Source organism: Doryrhamphus excisus, linkage group LG20, assembly GCF_037039965.1.
Source record: "Doryrhamphus excisus strain RoL-2023G ecotype Guam linkage group LG20, RoL_Dexc_Guam_v1.1, whole genome shotgun sequence".
Lineage (NCBI taxonomy): Eukaryota > Metazoa > Chordata > Actinopteri > Syngnathiformes > Syngnathidae > Doryrhamphus > Doryrhamphus excisus.
Genome location: NC_136376.1, coordinates 7,856,614 through 7,874,235, shown reverse-complemented (window position 1 = coordinate 7,874,235; position 17,622 = coordinate 7,856,614). Strand labels below are relative to the sequence as shown.

The following is a 17,622-nucleotide window of genomic DNA, read 5'->3' as shown; positions in this document are numbered from 1 at the left end:
ACCCTGCAGTTGTGCAATATGTTGTAAATAAAAAGAGTATAAATGTGACTATAGTCGTGTTTTGTCATGTCTACAGGGCTCTAATAATGCTTTGTTCATTTTAATCTGAAAAAAATAATTTGTCTAGCCACAAAACTATATGTGGTTTCTTAAGTTTTTATTATTTGCCGTTTTATTATTATTATTATATTTATTTATTACTGATTGATTGATTTTCTTTTTTCTTGATTTGTTTATTTATTTTTCATTTTATTTTGTATAGAAAAATAAAAAGTAAGATATTTGAGAACAGTGGAATGTTTTATCAGAGCTTTTATTGTAGAAAATTGGAACCAAAGCGAAGTTTTTTAAATTTTTTTGTTTTTAATAAATGCGTTTTTTTGGGGGGGGGGGGGGTCTCACCCAGACCCGAGCTCCAGTGGCCCCCAAGTAAATTGAGTTTGAGACCCCTGATCTAAACACTGTTGTTGTTACATTAGAGCCTTGCCTATTAGTAGAATTATTTTTTTTAAATATATTTTTTTTAAATGCAAAGTGGTTTGATGGCGCTATCTGCAAGGGAAAATCAGTCCTGCAGTTATGAATCTAAGTCAATTCACTTAACATCTACAGCAGGAAAAGACATCAAGTTGTTAACCTGCATGTTTTGTAAGTGTATTATTGCGTATTGTATGCCTGTAATTATTTCAGAATGTGTAAAATGTATTGTACTGTTAACCTATAGCCAAGATATACAGTAATGGCAGCTGAAATGTGAGTTGTGTACTCATTTTTGTGAAATACTGTACCTATCGGTGTCTTACCTTTTTACACGACTCGATAAACTCATCTATAGTAACCACACCATCTTGATTTCGGTCCATTTTCTGAAAGAAAGAAAGAAAGAAAGAAAGCATAGCAGCCACAGATTTAATCAGTGCTTACCTCTGGGCTACTTTTTTTGGTGCCAACTGTTATTGGTTTTAAACAAAGTTATGTTATGACCTGGAAGAAGCTCTCCACATGCTCTCTTGGTGCATCATCCTGCATAGTGGGGTACGTGTACTTCCCCATCATGTCGTAGATGGACTTCATGATATCCAGCATCTCCTGCAAAGAGAAGAAAACAATGACGGTGGAGCTGAAGGAATTACAAACTCGTATTATATAATTAGTGTCCAATTTTTTTTTCTCACTGTTTAAAATTGACAGTTTTAGGTCAGTTAGGATTACCAAAAGTATTTCTGTTTCATTTATTTCATGATTATGACATGTCATGATTATATTAAGAATATTCAGGTTAGTTGCAGGTACATCTGTGCATGCATTCTAATGCCACACCTCAAACACACTTTCCTTATGTGACATTATGGCAAATCAACCTAAATATCATAAAAATAATTGCGAGCTCTACAAGTCTGGTTCATCCTTGGGTGCAATTTCCAGAAACTGGAAGTTGCCACACGTTCATCTGCACAAACAATCCTCAGAAAAACAGATGTCCATACCGCTCAGGAAGGGTATTTGGGACATATTTTGGTCCGAAATGTGAGAATCAATCTCAGAAACCAAAGCTAAAGACCTTGTGAAGATGGTGGCTGAAGCTGGTAAGAGTTTGTGTGTCATTTAATGCTCTTCCACTAGATGGCAGAAGGTACATAATTAACCTGTGTAGCCACCTTTTGCCATTTATTCCAGAGAATAGACACACTTGGTGGTGTGCAGAGAGATTTTTCTCATGTCTTGGCTATGAGTAATTAATCACATAATTAAAAAATATATATTTTTTACCTCATATATGGAATCACAAATAAACAAACAAATACATAGAATAGATGTATCAACAAAATCATAATTAATGGTTCAATTTATATCTAAAAAAACATTTTTATTTGTATTTATTATTTTTTTAACTGAAAAAATTATTTCTGCAAACTAACCATGATTAATCTAATCCACTAAACCATGATTAACTCATTTGCTCCCAAAGACGTCATTATTTTATTTTTTTTGCAACCTGACCGCTCGCTCCCAAAGACATATTTATAAGATTTTTTGCACAAGAGGCACAAGAAGTGCAACTCCTTGGTGCAGTTTTAAGCCGAAAAAAAAGCCACAATGCATTTTTCGCATTGAAATACTATACAATAAATACAAGGGAGGTTTCAAATTGAAGATACATTTTAACACATGCATACAGAGTTCAATTGCAAATATGAAAATTGTAACTAATTCATGGTGTTATATTTATTTAAAACAAATTTCATCCAAAACGAACGTTTTTTTGTGTTGTTTCTATTGTGGTATTGTTGTTTAGACATGTTGGCTAAATTTTATTGCTAAATTTGTGTCAAAGTGAAAACTGGTATTTTGATGAAACTTACCTATGATCAACAAAACGGAAAAAAGTAGAAATAAACTTCTTCTTTCTGATGCAAGATGAGAGTCTAATGCTTTTTTTTTGGTATATACCATATCTATATAAGCCCAAGACCACAATATTGTGTTCGCTTTGAAAAATCAGTACAAATCATCAAAACAAAGAGGGACAGCTTTTGAAAAATGGCTGATATTAAATGAGTTAATCAATCTATTCATTCTGCAAAATGAGAATAATGGACCAGTGTGGCTATTCAATGTATAAATAAATGAATGCATATGTAATTGCCATGATTAATCAGCCTAATAGCTCATTAAAACAGCAGACAGTTCTGCAAAGGTTAATGAAAGTGACAGTGAATGGAAGGTATTCAAGAAAAGTGACCTCTTTGGTGATGCAGCCGTCCTTGTTCAGGTCATAGAGGTTAAAGGCCCAGTTTAACCGGTCATTAATGGTCCCCCTCAGAATGATTGACAGGCCGAACACAAAGTCCTGAGAGAGGAGAGAACTATTCAGCTTACATCCTGACAACAATAACAATAAGCTCGATGCGCTCAAGCATGTCTGATACGAAAATGAAAAGGTCACCTCAAAACTAACAGAGCCGTTCTTGTCGGTGTCGAAGGCTTCAAACAGGAAGTGCGCATACATACTGGAATCTGCAAAGACACAGACACACTTGCAAAGGAATGCCTTCCTAAACCTGAAACCGAGCTGAGCAGGAAGCTAAATATAGATTTATAAAAAAATGATATAACTGGAGGCAAAGTGGTTCACATTTAATTGAACTAAACATCATGGAATGAGATGAAGTGCCTTGCTTCTTCATGAATGTACAATGGAACCTTGGTTGGCGTCATTAATTCATTCCAGAAGGTCCGAGTCTAACCAAGAGGGACCGCTAAACAAATCAATGGAACAATGGAAATGCAATTAATCCATTCCAGAAAGCCAAATATGTTAACACAAAAAACATTTTTAGAGTTTTATGATTAATAACATCGCAGACGGGTAGTAGGATGTTTTGTAGAAGTAAATGCGAACAAAAAAGCGCAAAATGGTGTGCGTTCACTGAGAGCGTATTTAAATACATGGCCAAAGAAATGCTACTCTTTAATACAGTTGAAAAGCCAGCATTTCTAGAAATGCTGCAAATGTTTTACAGACCGAAAATACTTGTCATAAGTGTCAAAAGCCACAAGTTTACAGAATGAAACATGACACATTAAAGGAAATATTACATTATTGTGATATTTTATTATATATCATAACATTAGTGGTTTATTTGGTCTTAAAAAAATGTTGACAATAATATAATTAAGCATCAATTTGTTGGACAGTAACTATTTCAAAACACACCTAATAATAATAATAATGATAAATTATAAATTTTATAGGCTGCACGGTGGAAGAGTGGTTAGCGCAGGCCTCACAGCTAGGAGACTTGAATTCAATTCCCCACTTGGCCATCTCTATGGACAATTTGGAGTCGCTAATTAACCTAGCATGTTTTTGGAATGTGGGAGGAAACCGGAGTACCCGGAGAAAACCCACGCATGCACGGGGAGAACATGCAAACTCCACACTGAGATGGCCGAGTGTGGAATTGAACCCTGGTCTCGTAGCTGTGAGGTCTGCGTGCTAACCACTCGACCGATTTAAAAAAATAATACATTAAGAACACATCTAGTGTATTAATAACAGGGAAAGATGTGCGCCATTTTGTATGCTAACCGATAAATGTACATAAACCAAGGCAAAATTTTCAATGCTAACCAAGGCTCCACTGTATGCTATATTCTTACTGGACACTTCACTTCAATTGTATGCCATCTTCTACAAGCAAAAATCACTTGGTATTTCTAATATTGTCCAACTCATTTGTTACATATTAGTGTCAAAATATTAAAAGTGACATTATTCTTAATGTTTTGCAAATATGAAGCAATCAGTAGTCAACTGACTCACCTCCCTGAGGAAAGAACTGGGAGTAGATGCTCTTAAAATTCTCCTCATTCACCACACCGCTCGGACACTCCTAATATATGCATAAAGGCATACATAAACACATCATCATGTTTTCTGTCATGAGTGTTTTTCCTTTAGTGGACGTACATTCTTGAAGCCCCTGTAGAGAACCTGCAGCTCCTTTTTGGTGAACTTTGTTTGCTCTTCCAGCTTGTCCATGCTTTCAGGCCGATGACACACGGTGGAGAGTTCAAAGTCATCTTCTAAGCTGTCTGCGGAAGGGACAAGAGGGACATGTTAGCATCACTAACTTCTATCATTTCACAGTAATTGGCATTCCGTAAATACTCCAATGAATGCCTCAGTTTACCGTAAATTATGACACTTAAGTCTGTTACTTTATTAAACGTTAAACACTGTGGCTTCTACAGTGGTGCACCTAATCTGCGGCTAAATTACACAATAAAAAAAACATCCAAATCATCACACAGCAACTTAACACTCAAAAAGCGCACCTATGAAATATACAAACATGCACCAATATGAGCCCATAATGGGACTTGCATTGGTACATGTTTGTATATTTGGTAAATCAAAAGGTAAACCTTTTGAATGTTAAGTCGCTGCGTGATGAGTGTTTAATGTTGTTTGTAAGATGACACCGTGAGTCAGACTGCTATATTGAGTAATGACCTCGTGTTGTTTCCGATTTGTTGACAAGCTTTTATAGCTCCTGAAGAGCTGCCTGGTCCTCTTGGACTCGTGCGCGACACAATATGCTATTTTGCATGGCATATTTTGCATGGCTGTTGGTGCTAAACTCATGCGATTAACGCTCGATGAGCAGTTTGCAGCTAAGAGCCATTACAACAGTGAAACACTTCTCATAACGTTAGCATGTAGCACTCGTGCTAACAGACAGAATATAGACACCACAATGGGATCAATTCAAACTGACAGGCTAACTCCATTAGCTTATGTTACATTTTGTAAGTGGCGTGAGGAGCTGTGAGTGGGTCACTGTGTCACTACGCCAGAAAAGTAGTTCTTGAGTGTTAGCTACTAAAATAACAGTGTCACTGTAGCTTTGTTAATATGCAGGTCATGTTATGTAAATTGAACATTTCACAGTTTTGGATGTGTTTTTTTTTTAAAAGCTTTATAGTGGAAATTGTTAGCTGCTTCATGTTTTTCTCACTTTAGAGATCCGTTGCATCAGTTGTTAGCGCTCAGAAACGGGAAAGACAACATTGACATAATGGAAGAAATTCCATACAAAAGTTCAGTCTTCCTTTAAGGTTATAAAAACCCCCACCAGAATGAAACACTTTGCTCGAAAAAAAAAGGAAGCCGAAACCAATTTTAGAGAGTGGACTGAAGAAAATGATGATGGCGGTTGATAGTGTGATGAAAACAAGGTGCAGACAATCAACAGCATACATTTTCCCATTTTATTCTCACTCCAACTCCCAAGTTTGACCTTCACAAGCTATTGCTTTTATACCCCCACTAAACTTGTCAATGTGCATAAACCATTCTCCCGCTCTCTCTCTTATATACACATTTCAGGGTCCAAAGTATCTAAGAATGCATTGTCATTGTAGACCGCCACAATGTATCCCACCAGGTTCCAGCAGACAATGTCTGTATACCATAAAAGAGAATGAAAAGTGAATGTTTCTGATGCAAGCCTTTCAAAATACATATATTCATAAATACATAATACATATATATCAGATCTTTCAGAATAAAAGTGCAACATCAGATGCACTTTCGCTTTCAATACAGTTGAAAAGCCAGCATTTCTAGAAATGCTGCAAATGTTTTACGGATCGTACATAATGCCTGTGAGAAAATACTTGTCATAAGCGTCAAGTCCACAACTTTACAGAGTGAAACATGACACATTTAAGGAAATATTGCATTATTGTGACATTTTAGTATATATCATAACATTAGTGATTTATTTAGTCTCAAAAAATGTTGACAATAATATCATTTAGCGTCAATTTGTTGGACAGTAACCATATCAAAACACACCTAATAATAATAATAATGATAATTATAAATTTTATAGGCTGCACGGTGACAGAGTGGTTAGCACGCAGGCCTCACAGCTAGGAGAACTGAATTCAATTCCCCACTCGGCCATCTCTGTGTAGAGTTTGCATGGTGTACCCTGCCTCTTGCCCGAAGACAGCTGGGATAGGCTCCAAACGCTCAAAACGATCCAAATAAAGTAAAAAAAAACAAACAAAAAAAAAAACTAAGACCTGTGTTCTACCTGAAAACAAAAGCATCCAGTATATATCTCCCAGGAGTTTGAGTGCTTTGTAGGGCCTGTTGTGCCCTGAACGTGTCAGTATCTGTATGGGCTCAATTCTTCTGGGAATAAGAACACACTAGGATAAACTAAAGATGTGCATAGAGTGAATGAGGACTTGCTTTCACTGATTGAGGGGGTGGCCGAGGGCGTGCAGCACGGCAGCAGCTTGAGGAATCGCTGCTTTATGGTTTTTTTGCTTTGGATGGTGGAAGGATTGCCTGCAATCACCAACCACAGAGGTTAGACATATCGCTTAAATGCATGCACAAACACACACATACACACATATGAGTTCATACCACAATTCACACCATGCCATACACACATAATAACAGGCCGACATGCTCCTGCTGACCCGGGTAAGCAATGGGAGACCCACTTCACTCAATAGAAACCACAACCACTCAATGGAAGACTTAAGAGTGACATCTAATTTGCCACACTTACAACATAGTCCTTACTTACAAGAAGCACACGCGGACCCACAAATTGCTCCATTTGCTTCTAAGTTCCCACGGCAACAATGGATGCAAACGATATCAACCAAATATCCCATAAAAGGGTTAAGGTAGTGGTTTTAAATTATTTTCTGTCTGCGATGGTGGATGTATCCACTTGAACGCTACCCCATCTTTATCCTCCTCATGAAAAGGTAGTGCTAGTCGGTAGAAGTTCACACATAAATACTGCAAAATTGGCAAAACTAAGCCAAAACTGGCAGGTATTACCAGTGCCTTTTACACAGAACTTAGTAAAAGTAGATATTGTGAAGATAAAATGGGTATTACACACAGATTTGCGCCTTTGTTAAGACCTCAGAAGCCGAAAAATGCCCAGGTCATCCACCATGACCTATTCACTTTTATACAGAATTTTGATATTGCCATCAGTGTGCCCTTTCACACAGTACCACATATTAAGTGTTGATCCCCTATACACAGACACAGAAAATTGTCAATCTTGTCAATCTTTGTCTTTCTTTGACCCTCCCATTCTGTGTTGGTGCCTTTTATACAGGTACAGTTCAGTTCATGTTGTCACGGTTACACCAATGCTGTGAGGTCCGCAAGTGGCACACAAAATGAGACGTAAAAGACAGGAATTTTATACGTTGGGCTAACCAAGCCATTGGAATTGGGTTTATCAATCAAAGAGCAGGTATGGTTTTACAGCCGTGCAACTAGGGCCGTCTTAAAAAGGCATATTGCAGTACAGCTCACATCTTCGTTTTTTTTTTACTAGTTTAGAGTGTTAAATCTTGTCTTGCTATTGTAACTTTGCAATAGAGCTTCTGGTAGGTTGAAGCAAAAGTCAACAGACTGATATCCCCGTCAGCATTTTCACAAGCTTCTGCACAAATTAAGTTTTTCTCTCTAATGAACGCCTCCTTCAAATAAATGCCAAGTATTTTTTGCACTTGGGTATATAAACATGCCATATGCATGCATAGACGTATGCTAGTTACTGTCCTTGATGTATAGCCTCAATAAAGTCTAAAGCAGAACAGGGTAGTCTATAACAGGGACGACGTTGCAGTACGTCTTGTTCAAAACAAGCATATTTAATGCAAATTCAGTTTCTACCCTGCACTGTGCATCCCTCGGTGCCATATGCACACCGCACACAATTTACTGCAGGGCTGTCAAGGCCACACCCCTTGCATGCATGGTGTATGGCTCTGAACCTGCACGGCTACCTTTTTACAATTCTGAGTAATGGGGACACATGCTGAATTTAAACATACAGACCAGCATTGGAGTAAGCTTTTATAATAATACAGGGGTAAGGTTTGCTTGGAACAAAGAAATTAAACCATAAAACACACCAAAGATAAAGACAAAGATGTTGATAAACTGCAAGAGGAAGCCTGAAAGGATTGAGTGGGTGCGATTTAGTACAATTTGCAAATCAAACAAAATAAACCAAAAAAAAAATTAATTATCGTTGATTCGTGTGGAAAGTGTCTATCTTTTGAATAATAGCAAAATGACACATTATTTAGGCTACACAAGAAAGTAAGCAACAACAATGAAGTACTCCCCCAGTGAAGACAATTAGTTTTTTTGTTTTTTTTAGCAAAAGTCCTGTCAAAGTCAATCCCTTCCATCACTATTGCCATCAAAATCACCATTTACCCAATCCCTCAGCAGCAGCGTCATAAACCAGACGAGAAGCATCACACCACAATTATGGCCAATATGATTCATTCATTCATTTTCTACTGTTTATCCTCATATATATATATATGATATATAATAGCAGTGGTCCAAATACAGATCTTTGTGGAACCCCAGATTTCAATTTTAGCATTTTCATTCATTCATTCATTTTCTACCGCTTATCCTAACAAGGGTCGCAGGGGGTGCTTGAGCCTATCCCAGCTGTCTTCGGGCGAGAGTGCGGGGTACACCCTGGACTGGTTGCCAGCCAATCACAGGGCACATATAGACAAACAACCATTCACACTCACATTCATACCTATGGACAATTTGGAGTCGCCAATTAACCTAGCATGTTTTTGGAATGTGGGAGGAAACCGGAGTACCCGGAGAAAACCCACGCATGCATTGGGAAGAACATGCAAAATCCACACAGAGATGGCCGAGGGTGGAATTGAACCATCATCTCCTAGCTGTGAGGTCTGCACGCTAACCACTCTCCACCGTGCAGCCAATATATGACATTTTGAGGCTAATAACGTGGTCACATTCTGATCTCATTTGCTACGGAGCATTCAGTTTGTTCAGTCATCACAGATTAGGTGCATGTGATGCGGTTTTCAGGTTGAAGGCCATTGATGTAGCGTCTTTTTCTGCCAATGGATCTTGGCAGTGTGGAGCGGTGTCAGGAGGTCCACTGTCGCCAACAGGTTTCCGGGGGGGGGGGCTGGAGTGCTGCGTGGGGATGACAGTACAGGCTCGGGGGCTGGCGCTGGGAGCCACAATACAAATTAGACAGATACTGGCTGGGTGTGTAGGGAGGGAATTTTGTAGCTGTTTGGTTCCAAAAGTAAAGAAGATGTGGTCATAGTTCCGAGGGGGAGGACGGGGAACAGGAGGCATTAGGCTACTGTTTACCTAGCCTTTTTACACGCACTGTGTATATATATATATATATATATATATATATATATATATATATATACTGTAAATATCACAAATTACGACCTACGTAACCCATGCCACGCCCGACATGTATAGCATCACACACGAGCAAGAGTCTTAAATGTTTATTCATTCATTCATTCATTTTCTGCCGCTTTTTCCTCACGAGGGTCGCGGGGGGTGCTGGAGCCTATCCCAGCTGTCTTTGGGTGAGAGGCGGGGTACACCCTGGATTAGTCGCCAGTCAATCACAGGGCCTTAAATGTTTAACTTGGTCTTATTATCTTCTCTATATTGTGTAATAGGAGTGGAAAGTTGACTATAGGGGTGTTAGTTCATGTCTAGGAGGCTCTAATAAGCTTCATTCATTTTCTTTTTATTTTGGGTGTACCCTGCCTCTTGAATGGAGTCAGCTCGGATAGGCACCAGCATGTCCCCGCAACCCTGGTGATAAAACCAATGAACAAACTAATTTAAAAAAGTATCATAACACTGGTTTCAATGGATGATATGATGATATATAATAGCAGTGGTTCAAATACAGATCTTTGTGGAACCCCAGATTTCACTTTTAGCATTTTCAATAATAAAATTATTCCGTCACTGTTATTCTTATACTTTTTATTTGTCTTCAGTCTTCAGGCGAGAGGCGGGGTACGCCCTGGACTGGTCGCCAGCCAATCACTGGGCACATATAGACAAACAACCATTCACACTCACATTCATACCTATGGACAATTTGGAGTCACATGTTTAACCTAGCATGTTTTTGGAATGTGGGAGGAAACTGGAGTACTTGGAGAAAACCCACGTATGCACGCTAACCACTCATCCATCGTGCAGCCCTTCTAATAATGTTAAAAACTTTAAAGTTAACAAAATTAACAGTCGGGTATGGAACCAATTAACCACAACAAACAAAGGATTTCTGTATTTTGCCATTCATTCATTCATTTTCTACCGCTTATCCTCACAAGGGTTAACGGGTTGCTGGAGCCTATCCCAGCTGTCTTTGAGCGATAGGCGGGGTGCACCCTGGACTGGTCGCCAGCCAATCACAGGGCACATATAGACAAACAACCATTCACACTCACATTCATGCCTATGGACAATTTGGAGTCGCCAATTAACCTAGCATGTTTTTGGAATGTGTGAGGAAAACCCACGTATGCACGCTAACCACTCATCCATCGTGCAGCCCTTCTAATAATGTTAAAAACTTATTAGAAGTTAAAAGTTAACAAAATTAACAGTCCGGTATGGAACCAATTAATCACAACAAACTAGGGATTTCTGTATTTTGCCATAATTTTTGAAAATTGTATACAAGATATCCAAAAGTTGGGTGGTAAATGCTAAAGCTATTTTAAAGTAAAAGCCCTAATTTCCCAGTGACTTTTGTATGTAATCCTACTAAAGTCTTGTGAGAACATATTCCATCTGTTCACCACCAACAAACTCTGTCACATCTTGATTCAGAATGACAGCATCCACAGAGCACAATGAGGGGCTTAATTACATTCATCAACAACGCAGAATTCATTATTATTATGTCCATATATTTCACATATCATTGACTAAAATTACATGAATCATTACATCTTTCCATTCGTCCAAGTAGACGTGTCTTTAGGGGGGAACCAGATGTTCCATATCTTCTACCTTTAGACGCAATAAAATTATAATAATTTGTTCAGGAATAGTCAATTCAGTGACTTTTTATTCCTGTCTTTCTTCCTCTCATGTTTTTCCTCGTTTCTTTTTGGCCTCTGGGGGAATCATGAAATTCGCTGCATGTTGTAATTGTAAATGTGCTCCGGCACAAGTCAGCGTGTCTCCAGGAAAGTGAGGGATCGCTGAGGGATTAACCTGATTTTAATAAACATATGCATACAAACATATCCCTGTAGGGGGGGCCCTGTGTGGTGGTGCCCCTCGTGTAATCAAAGAAACCATGCTGATGCTGTCATTTCTCTTGTTCGACTGCTTTAAGACCTTCATTCGACTGAGCTGAAGGGAAAAAAATAACATTAGACGTTTAATTTATTGTGCTTCATTCATGCATTTTTACAGTGAGATGCGATTTCAAGCTCTCTGAATGTAATTTTAACTTAAACCCCCGGATGTGCCTATTCAATTAGACACAGGGATGCTTTACATTGACCCAAATGTAAGACAACCATGAATATAAAACCACCATGGAAGACCTTCATTTTCATTCATTCATTCAGGGTTGCTGGGGGTGCTGGAGCCTATCCCAGCTGTCTTTGGGCGGGAGGCGGGGTACACCCTGGACTGGTCGCCAGCCAATCACAGGGCACATATAGACAAACAACCATTCACACTCACATTCATACCTATGGATAATTTGGAGACGCCAATTAACCTAGCATGTTTTTGGAATGTGGGAGGAAACCAGAGTACCCGGAGAAAACTCACGCATGCACGCATGCAAACTCCACACAGAGATGCCCGAGGGTGGAATTGAACTCTGGTCTCCTAGCTGTGAGGTCTGCGCACTAACCACTCGTCCGCCGTGCCGCCTCCTTCATTTTCAATACCAATGGAATAACTAGTAGATTACAATGATGGGATTGCAAAAAGACAATTTCTCAGCTGCTTGACTGTTCTCTTCTTAAAAGTGGCGTCATTGTTAACTCCGTCACCCGTCTATGACATCATCACCGGTTGACTCTGTAATTATTTGCTAACACAACTGTGCCACAAGTCATTGTTTTTCTTATTGATCGAACAACTTTGTGCAAGGTCGCGTGGTATACTGGAGCCTATACCACCTGACGTCGGGATACACCCTGGACTGGTCGCCAGCCAATCACAGGGCACATATAGACAAACAACCATTCACACTCACATTCATACCTATGGACAATTTGGAGTCGCCAATTAACCAAGAATCAAATCCAGGTCCTTCCTGATCCCCTGACTGTGTGGCCAATATGGTAACCACTCATCCACCGTGCGGCCAACTAGAATAACTATTAATTGGATTTGATTTCTTTCTTATGGTAAAAATTGGCATGCATTTCAGTTTGACTCGAACGTTCTGTAATTGATCAATGATGTTAACTGATGTCTTTTTCAGACTTTTTTCTAGGGAATAAATACCGTCTTAAAATCATGGAGTATTTTAATTGTTAAGACAATTACAAATATTTCATAAAAACGTTTCTCATGTTGTCATTATGGGGTGTTGTGTGTACAATGTTGAGGGAAAAATATATTTATTTTTAAATAAAAGGAGCTGCATGGCAGTCGAGTGGTTAGCACGCAGGCCGAACAGCTAGGAGACCCGAGTTCAATTAATTGGCGACTCCAAATTATCCATAGGTATGAATGTGAGTGTGAATGGTTGTTTGTCTATATGTGCCCTGTGATTGGCTGGCGACCAGTCCAGGGTGTACCCCGCCTCTCGCCCAAAGACAGCTGGGATAGGCTCCAGCACCCCCAACCCTCATAAGGATAAGCGATAGAAAATGAATGAATGAATGACTGTTTTTCCTTTAGCTAATTTTTCAAAAAAATCCAACTTTATTTTGTTGATTTCTCATTATATTTCAAATTTATGCTATTCTTTTCTGTTTTTTTTTTGTTCATTTACTAATTCCTATTTTTCGAATGAGCGGTGGGCTGCACTTTGGACACGGTATATGAGAGACAGACCGAAAGATGTTTAACATCTGATGTTTCAATGCCTCAGTGGCAAAAGTATGTAGAATTGCATAAACAAAATACAAATCTCATGAATCCCTGCAGAAAATATTCCTGATCATGACCAGGGTAAATGACACTCCTTATTCACAATGCCCCTTGTAGATTGTGCAATTAGTCTAACAGTATGCCCCTGCGTGCTGACAGGCCATCATAACTTCAGGAAACAACACAAATCAGCTCTATTTTTAACTTCCTGGCAACACATTTCTTCCGTCTTCATTTTTGAAGGAGGCTCTCGATTCATAAACCCGAGAGATCTGAGGAGCTTCTCAAGGCAAAGACAATGCAGCCAGCATGTTGATACAGCACGCTGCTGAAGATTAAGACGGGATGAGCTGCATCAAACAGTGAATGTTTCTCTTCTTAAACCGTCCTCAGACTTCTTCAATTCCTACGACCAATTCTGCAGCTCCATTCCACATCATGTAATAAACAGCCGAGCTATGAATACAGTTGACTGTAATGTGTTTTCCCAAAGTAGAGTCAGTTGAAGGTAGCACGGGCATCTATTTCGGCAACTCCGTGGGGAGGTGTTCCAGGAGAAGGCCTCGGGACAGACATAGGACATGCTGGGGGGACTATGTCTCACAGCTGGTCTGGGAACACCTCTGTGTTCTGTCAAGCTGGAGAAGGTGGGGAGAGACAGGGAAGGACATCCCTGCTGGTGCCACCTTGACCCAGATGAGCAGAAGATAATAGATGGATGGACATTTAAAAATCAATCAGTGGATGGAACCAAAAAAAAAAATCTGTGCTTCTAATTTTGTGAGAACAATTTGGGAAAGACCATTTTCTGTTCCAACATGGCATGGAGGACTTCGGTGGGAAACACCTTGGACACCAATTTTTGACTGATACAACTTTTACTTTGGTGCAACTTATAGTCTGCAAAATATTTTAGATACCTCACAGCTAGGAGAACCCGAGTTCAATCCCACCGTCGGTCATCTCTGTGTGGAGTTTGCATGTTCTCATGTTTTCTCCGGGTACTCCGGTTTCCTCCCACATTCCAAAAACATGCTAGTTTAATTGGCGACTCCAAATTGTCCATAGGTATGAATGTGAGTGTGAATGGTTGTTTGTCTATATGTGCCCTGTGATTGGCTGGCGACCAGTCCAGGGTGTACCCCACCTTTCGTCCGAAGACAGCTGGGATAGGCTCCAGCACCCCCGCGACCTTCGTGAGGATAAACGGTAGAAAATGAATGAATATGTTAGATACTGTAGCTACTAATAAAGTAGCCAGAGGAAAATCAAAGTATAAGAATAACAGTGATGGAATAATTTTATTATTGAAAATGCTAAAAGTGAAATCTGGGGTTCCACAAAGATCTGTATTTGGACCACTGCTATTATATATATATATATATTTAAATTTTTCTATGCCGCTTATCCTCACATTGAAACCAACGTTATGATATTTTTTTTAATTAATTTGTTCATTTGTTGTATATGCCTCCTGTTCTCACCAGGGTTGCGGGGACATGCTGGAGCCTAGCTGTGCTGACTTCAGGCAAGAGGCAGGGTACACCCGAAATAAATTCTTTGCCCGCTTAAACCAAAATATTTGAGTTGAAAACTCAATATTTTTTTTTACTTTTCATTTTTATTTTTGAGTTTCTTCCCTGAATGATTTCCAGGGGATTTATGTGCTTCAGTGAACCTCAGAGCCATACCAGCGAGAGACTTCACGTGGGACACCCAAGTTGGACAGGTCTCAGGGTAGAGGAATGACCAAGTGTAATCCACTTCTTCAAGTGGAGAGTTGGACATTGGACCTTCATTGCATTCATTCTGCCTACCCTGGTTTGAGCCCTTATGGAACGCATGGTTGTCTAGAACAGCTACACACATTCACTACTCCCAAAAAGTTAGGGATATTCAACTTCCAGGTATAATTTCCAGATGAAACTTCTCCAACAAGGAGCGGAACATCAAAATTTCCAAAACTGCGATCCATGAATTGACCAATAAATTACCACATCATCATGGGAGCAAGAAAACACCTAAAAATTGATCAACGGTACCTCACTATTGCAAGGTTTCAAACAGGATGTTGTCAGAAGAAAGTGACCTCTGAGCTTCGAGTGTCACAGAACAGCATACTGTGTTTAAAAAGTCACCTGTTGGGAATTTTGCCCTCCAGCTCCTTGTTAGGGAATAGCAAGTAGTGCAAAAAAGTACTTAAATATTGAACATTTGGACAGGAGTATTTCAAAGTTAAGTTCACCTGGAAAGCTTATAGTACATTTTTGCTTTATACTGAAATTTCACCCGGAAGTCCAATGTCCCCAATATTTTTCCGAGTAGTATATTTACTGTATATATGTCTTTCTGGAAAAATTACCGTTAACAATGTGGTGTAAACCTGCACTGCATCAGACAAAGGTGTTCCAAATATCCCGCTCCTGAATGGAGTATCCAAGGATAGAGTGTGTAGTACGTGCAGATAATCAAGTATCCAACTTCTTGTTATTTTTCCTCCTCAAACATCACTGTAACTTCTCTTACCATTAGTCTTACCTGCCGTGGTAAGGTCGATGAGCCCCAAAAAGTGCATCAGTTTGAGGGAGCTGCACACCACCAAGAGGATGCCCACAGTCTGCAGCCCCTCCACCTCCCACTTTTCTCGGAAGAACAGTTGCATCCTTTTTTTTTCTCTTCTTCCCCTTATCCTCCTCTCTCTCTGATTCTGCCAGTCAAAAAATCTTGCACCAGCGCCCCACCAATCACAGATGTCTTCAACTCTTCAGTCTCCCTCCATGTGCCGTATCTCTCCAGCCATCCCGAGACTACACAGCATCCTCATCACAGAAGCTGGATTGTTATTCCCTGCGTTCCCTCATCGAGAATGTGAGCAGGACTGTCTACTCGCCGCTCTGCCCCCACAGCTGCCACCTCAGAGGCTGTCAGAGGTTGTTTAAGCTCCAGGTGAAGTTCACACAATTCACTGTGTGTGTGTGTGTGTGTGTCCTGAAAGTGATGGCGGCAGTTGTTTGCTCTTCCAGATACTGACTCTCAAACTGTCTTCACTCGTTTGTCTGTCCTCCCGCCTCTTCCTCACCTTACCTCTACTCCCGCTGTGTCCCCTCCCCATGTTTAATTGGGCCAGTGAGTGAAGGAATGATGGACGTGGGGGAGGAGCAGAGGAGGGCTACTACATACGCTAGATTAAGGAGGGGTGGGAAAAAAAGGGAAGGAGGGTAATGAATTGAGATGAGACAAGGAGAGTTGAAGCGTGAAGAAAATAACAGCAACATCGGGACGCATTCAAATAACAAATGAAGAATCTAGCAGGGAGAGCGTGTGTGTTGGGAGGACAAATTTAGAAGAAGCACAAAAAAAGACGTGGCGGCATCGGAAAAAGTCGGTTACATTGGACAAAGTCACAGATGTGTCCGCTGTCTCTCTCCCCGAGCGTAAAATCAACACACATACACAAGCAACCACACAGCCTGGAGATACAATCTGGCAACAATCACGTGTTGCATTTGTAATTATGTACAGCGGGAATGTGAGAATAATACTGTCGCATCTGTCACTCGTCCTATTCTCAAACTTTTTTTACATTCTGGCTTTCACAATAGACGCAGTAGGTGGAGCTAATCGCACAACACGTCCAATGACGGACAGAGAATCCTCACTTTAGTGTAGCAATGAGAAGAAAGCTAATTTCATTTTTAAGGGCTGTTGGTAGCTGACCTTGGATGCAAATGGCGTTGCAATCAATTCTCACTCAATGCCCATTTGCAATGGTAGATTACAAAAGTCAAGCTGGGACTGCCTCCAGCTCCCGTGATGACCTGGTATACTGTCAATGGTCTAATTATAGCCGGGGTGTTTATTTAACAAAAGCACAAGGAGGAAGAGGTGTTAAGCAAGTGATAATGGGAGTGAGGCTGTTATTTCTGACATGTGAAAACTCATTACAGTATATTGATTAATTATATTGCACAACACACAAGCAAGAGAACCAATGTTGTAATAGCAGGAAGGCGGAAACCGGTCCGCCAGCCTAGTGTAACATGCTTGAGTTTATGGTCATTTGAACATGCATCAGATTACAATTGAATGCATCACATAATCAGTTCACAGTTCCACATGTCCAAAAGGAGTAGGAAGAAGCAAAGCTT

At 39.9% G+C, this 17,622-nt stretch overlaps 1 protein-coding gene across 6 annotated transcripts in view; it reads right to left on the bottom strand.

The window, feature by feature from the left end:
- The window catches only part of LOC131108260 (A-type potassium channel modulatory protein KCNIP2), a 141,301-nt gene that overhangs the window by 2,442 nt on the left and 121,237 nt on the right, over positions 1-17,622 (bottom strand). For 3 of the 6 annotated variants that reach the window (XM_078799413.1, XM_058059169.2, XM_058059168.2), the window contains exons 2-7: positions 4,475-4,599; positions 4,328-4,397; positions 2,948-3,018; positions 2,744-2,851; positions 985-1,089; positions 804-866 (exon numbers count right to left, since the gene is read on the bottom strand). In XM_078799413.1, coding sequence (XP_078655539.1) covers positions 804-866; positions 985-1,089; positions 2,744-2,851; positions 2,948-3,018; positions 4,328-4,397; positions 4,475-4,599 — 542 coding nt within the window. Of the gene's footprint in view, positions 1-803; positions 867-984; positions 1,090-2,743; positions 2,852-2,947; positions 3,019-4,327; positions 4,398-4,474; positions 4,600-6,768; positions 6,872-16,000; positions 17,017-17,622 lie in introns of those variants that run through there. The other 3 variants (XM_058059164.2, XM_058059165.2, XM_058059167.2) reach the window with 3 other exon arrangements.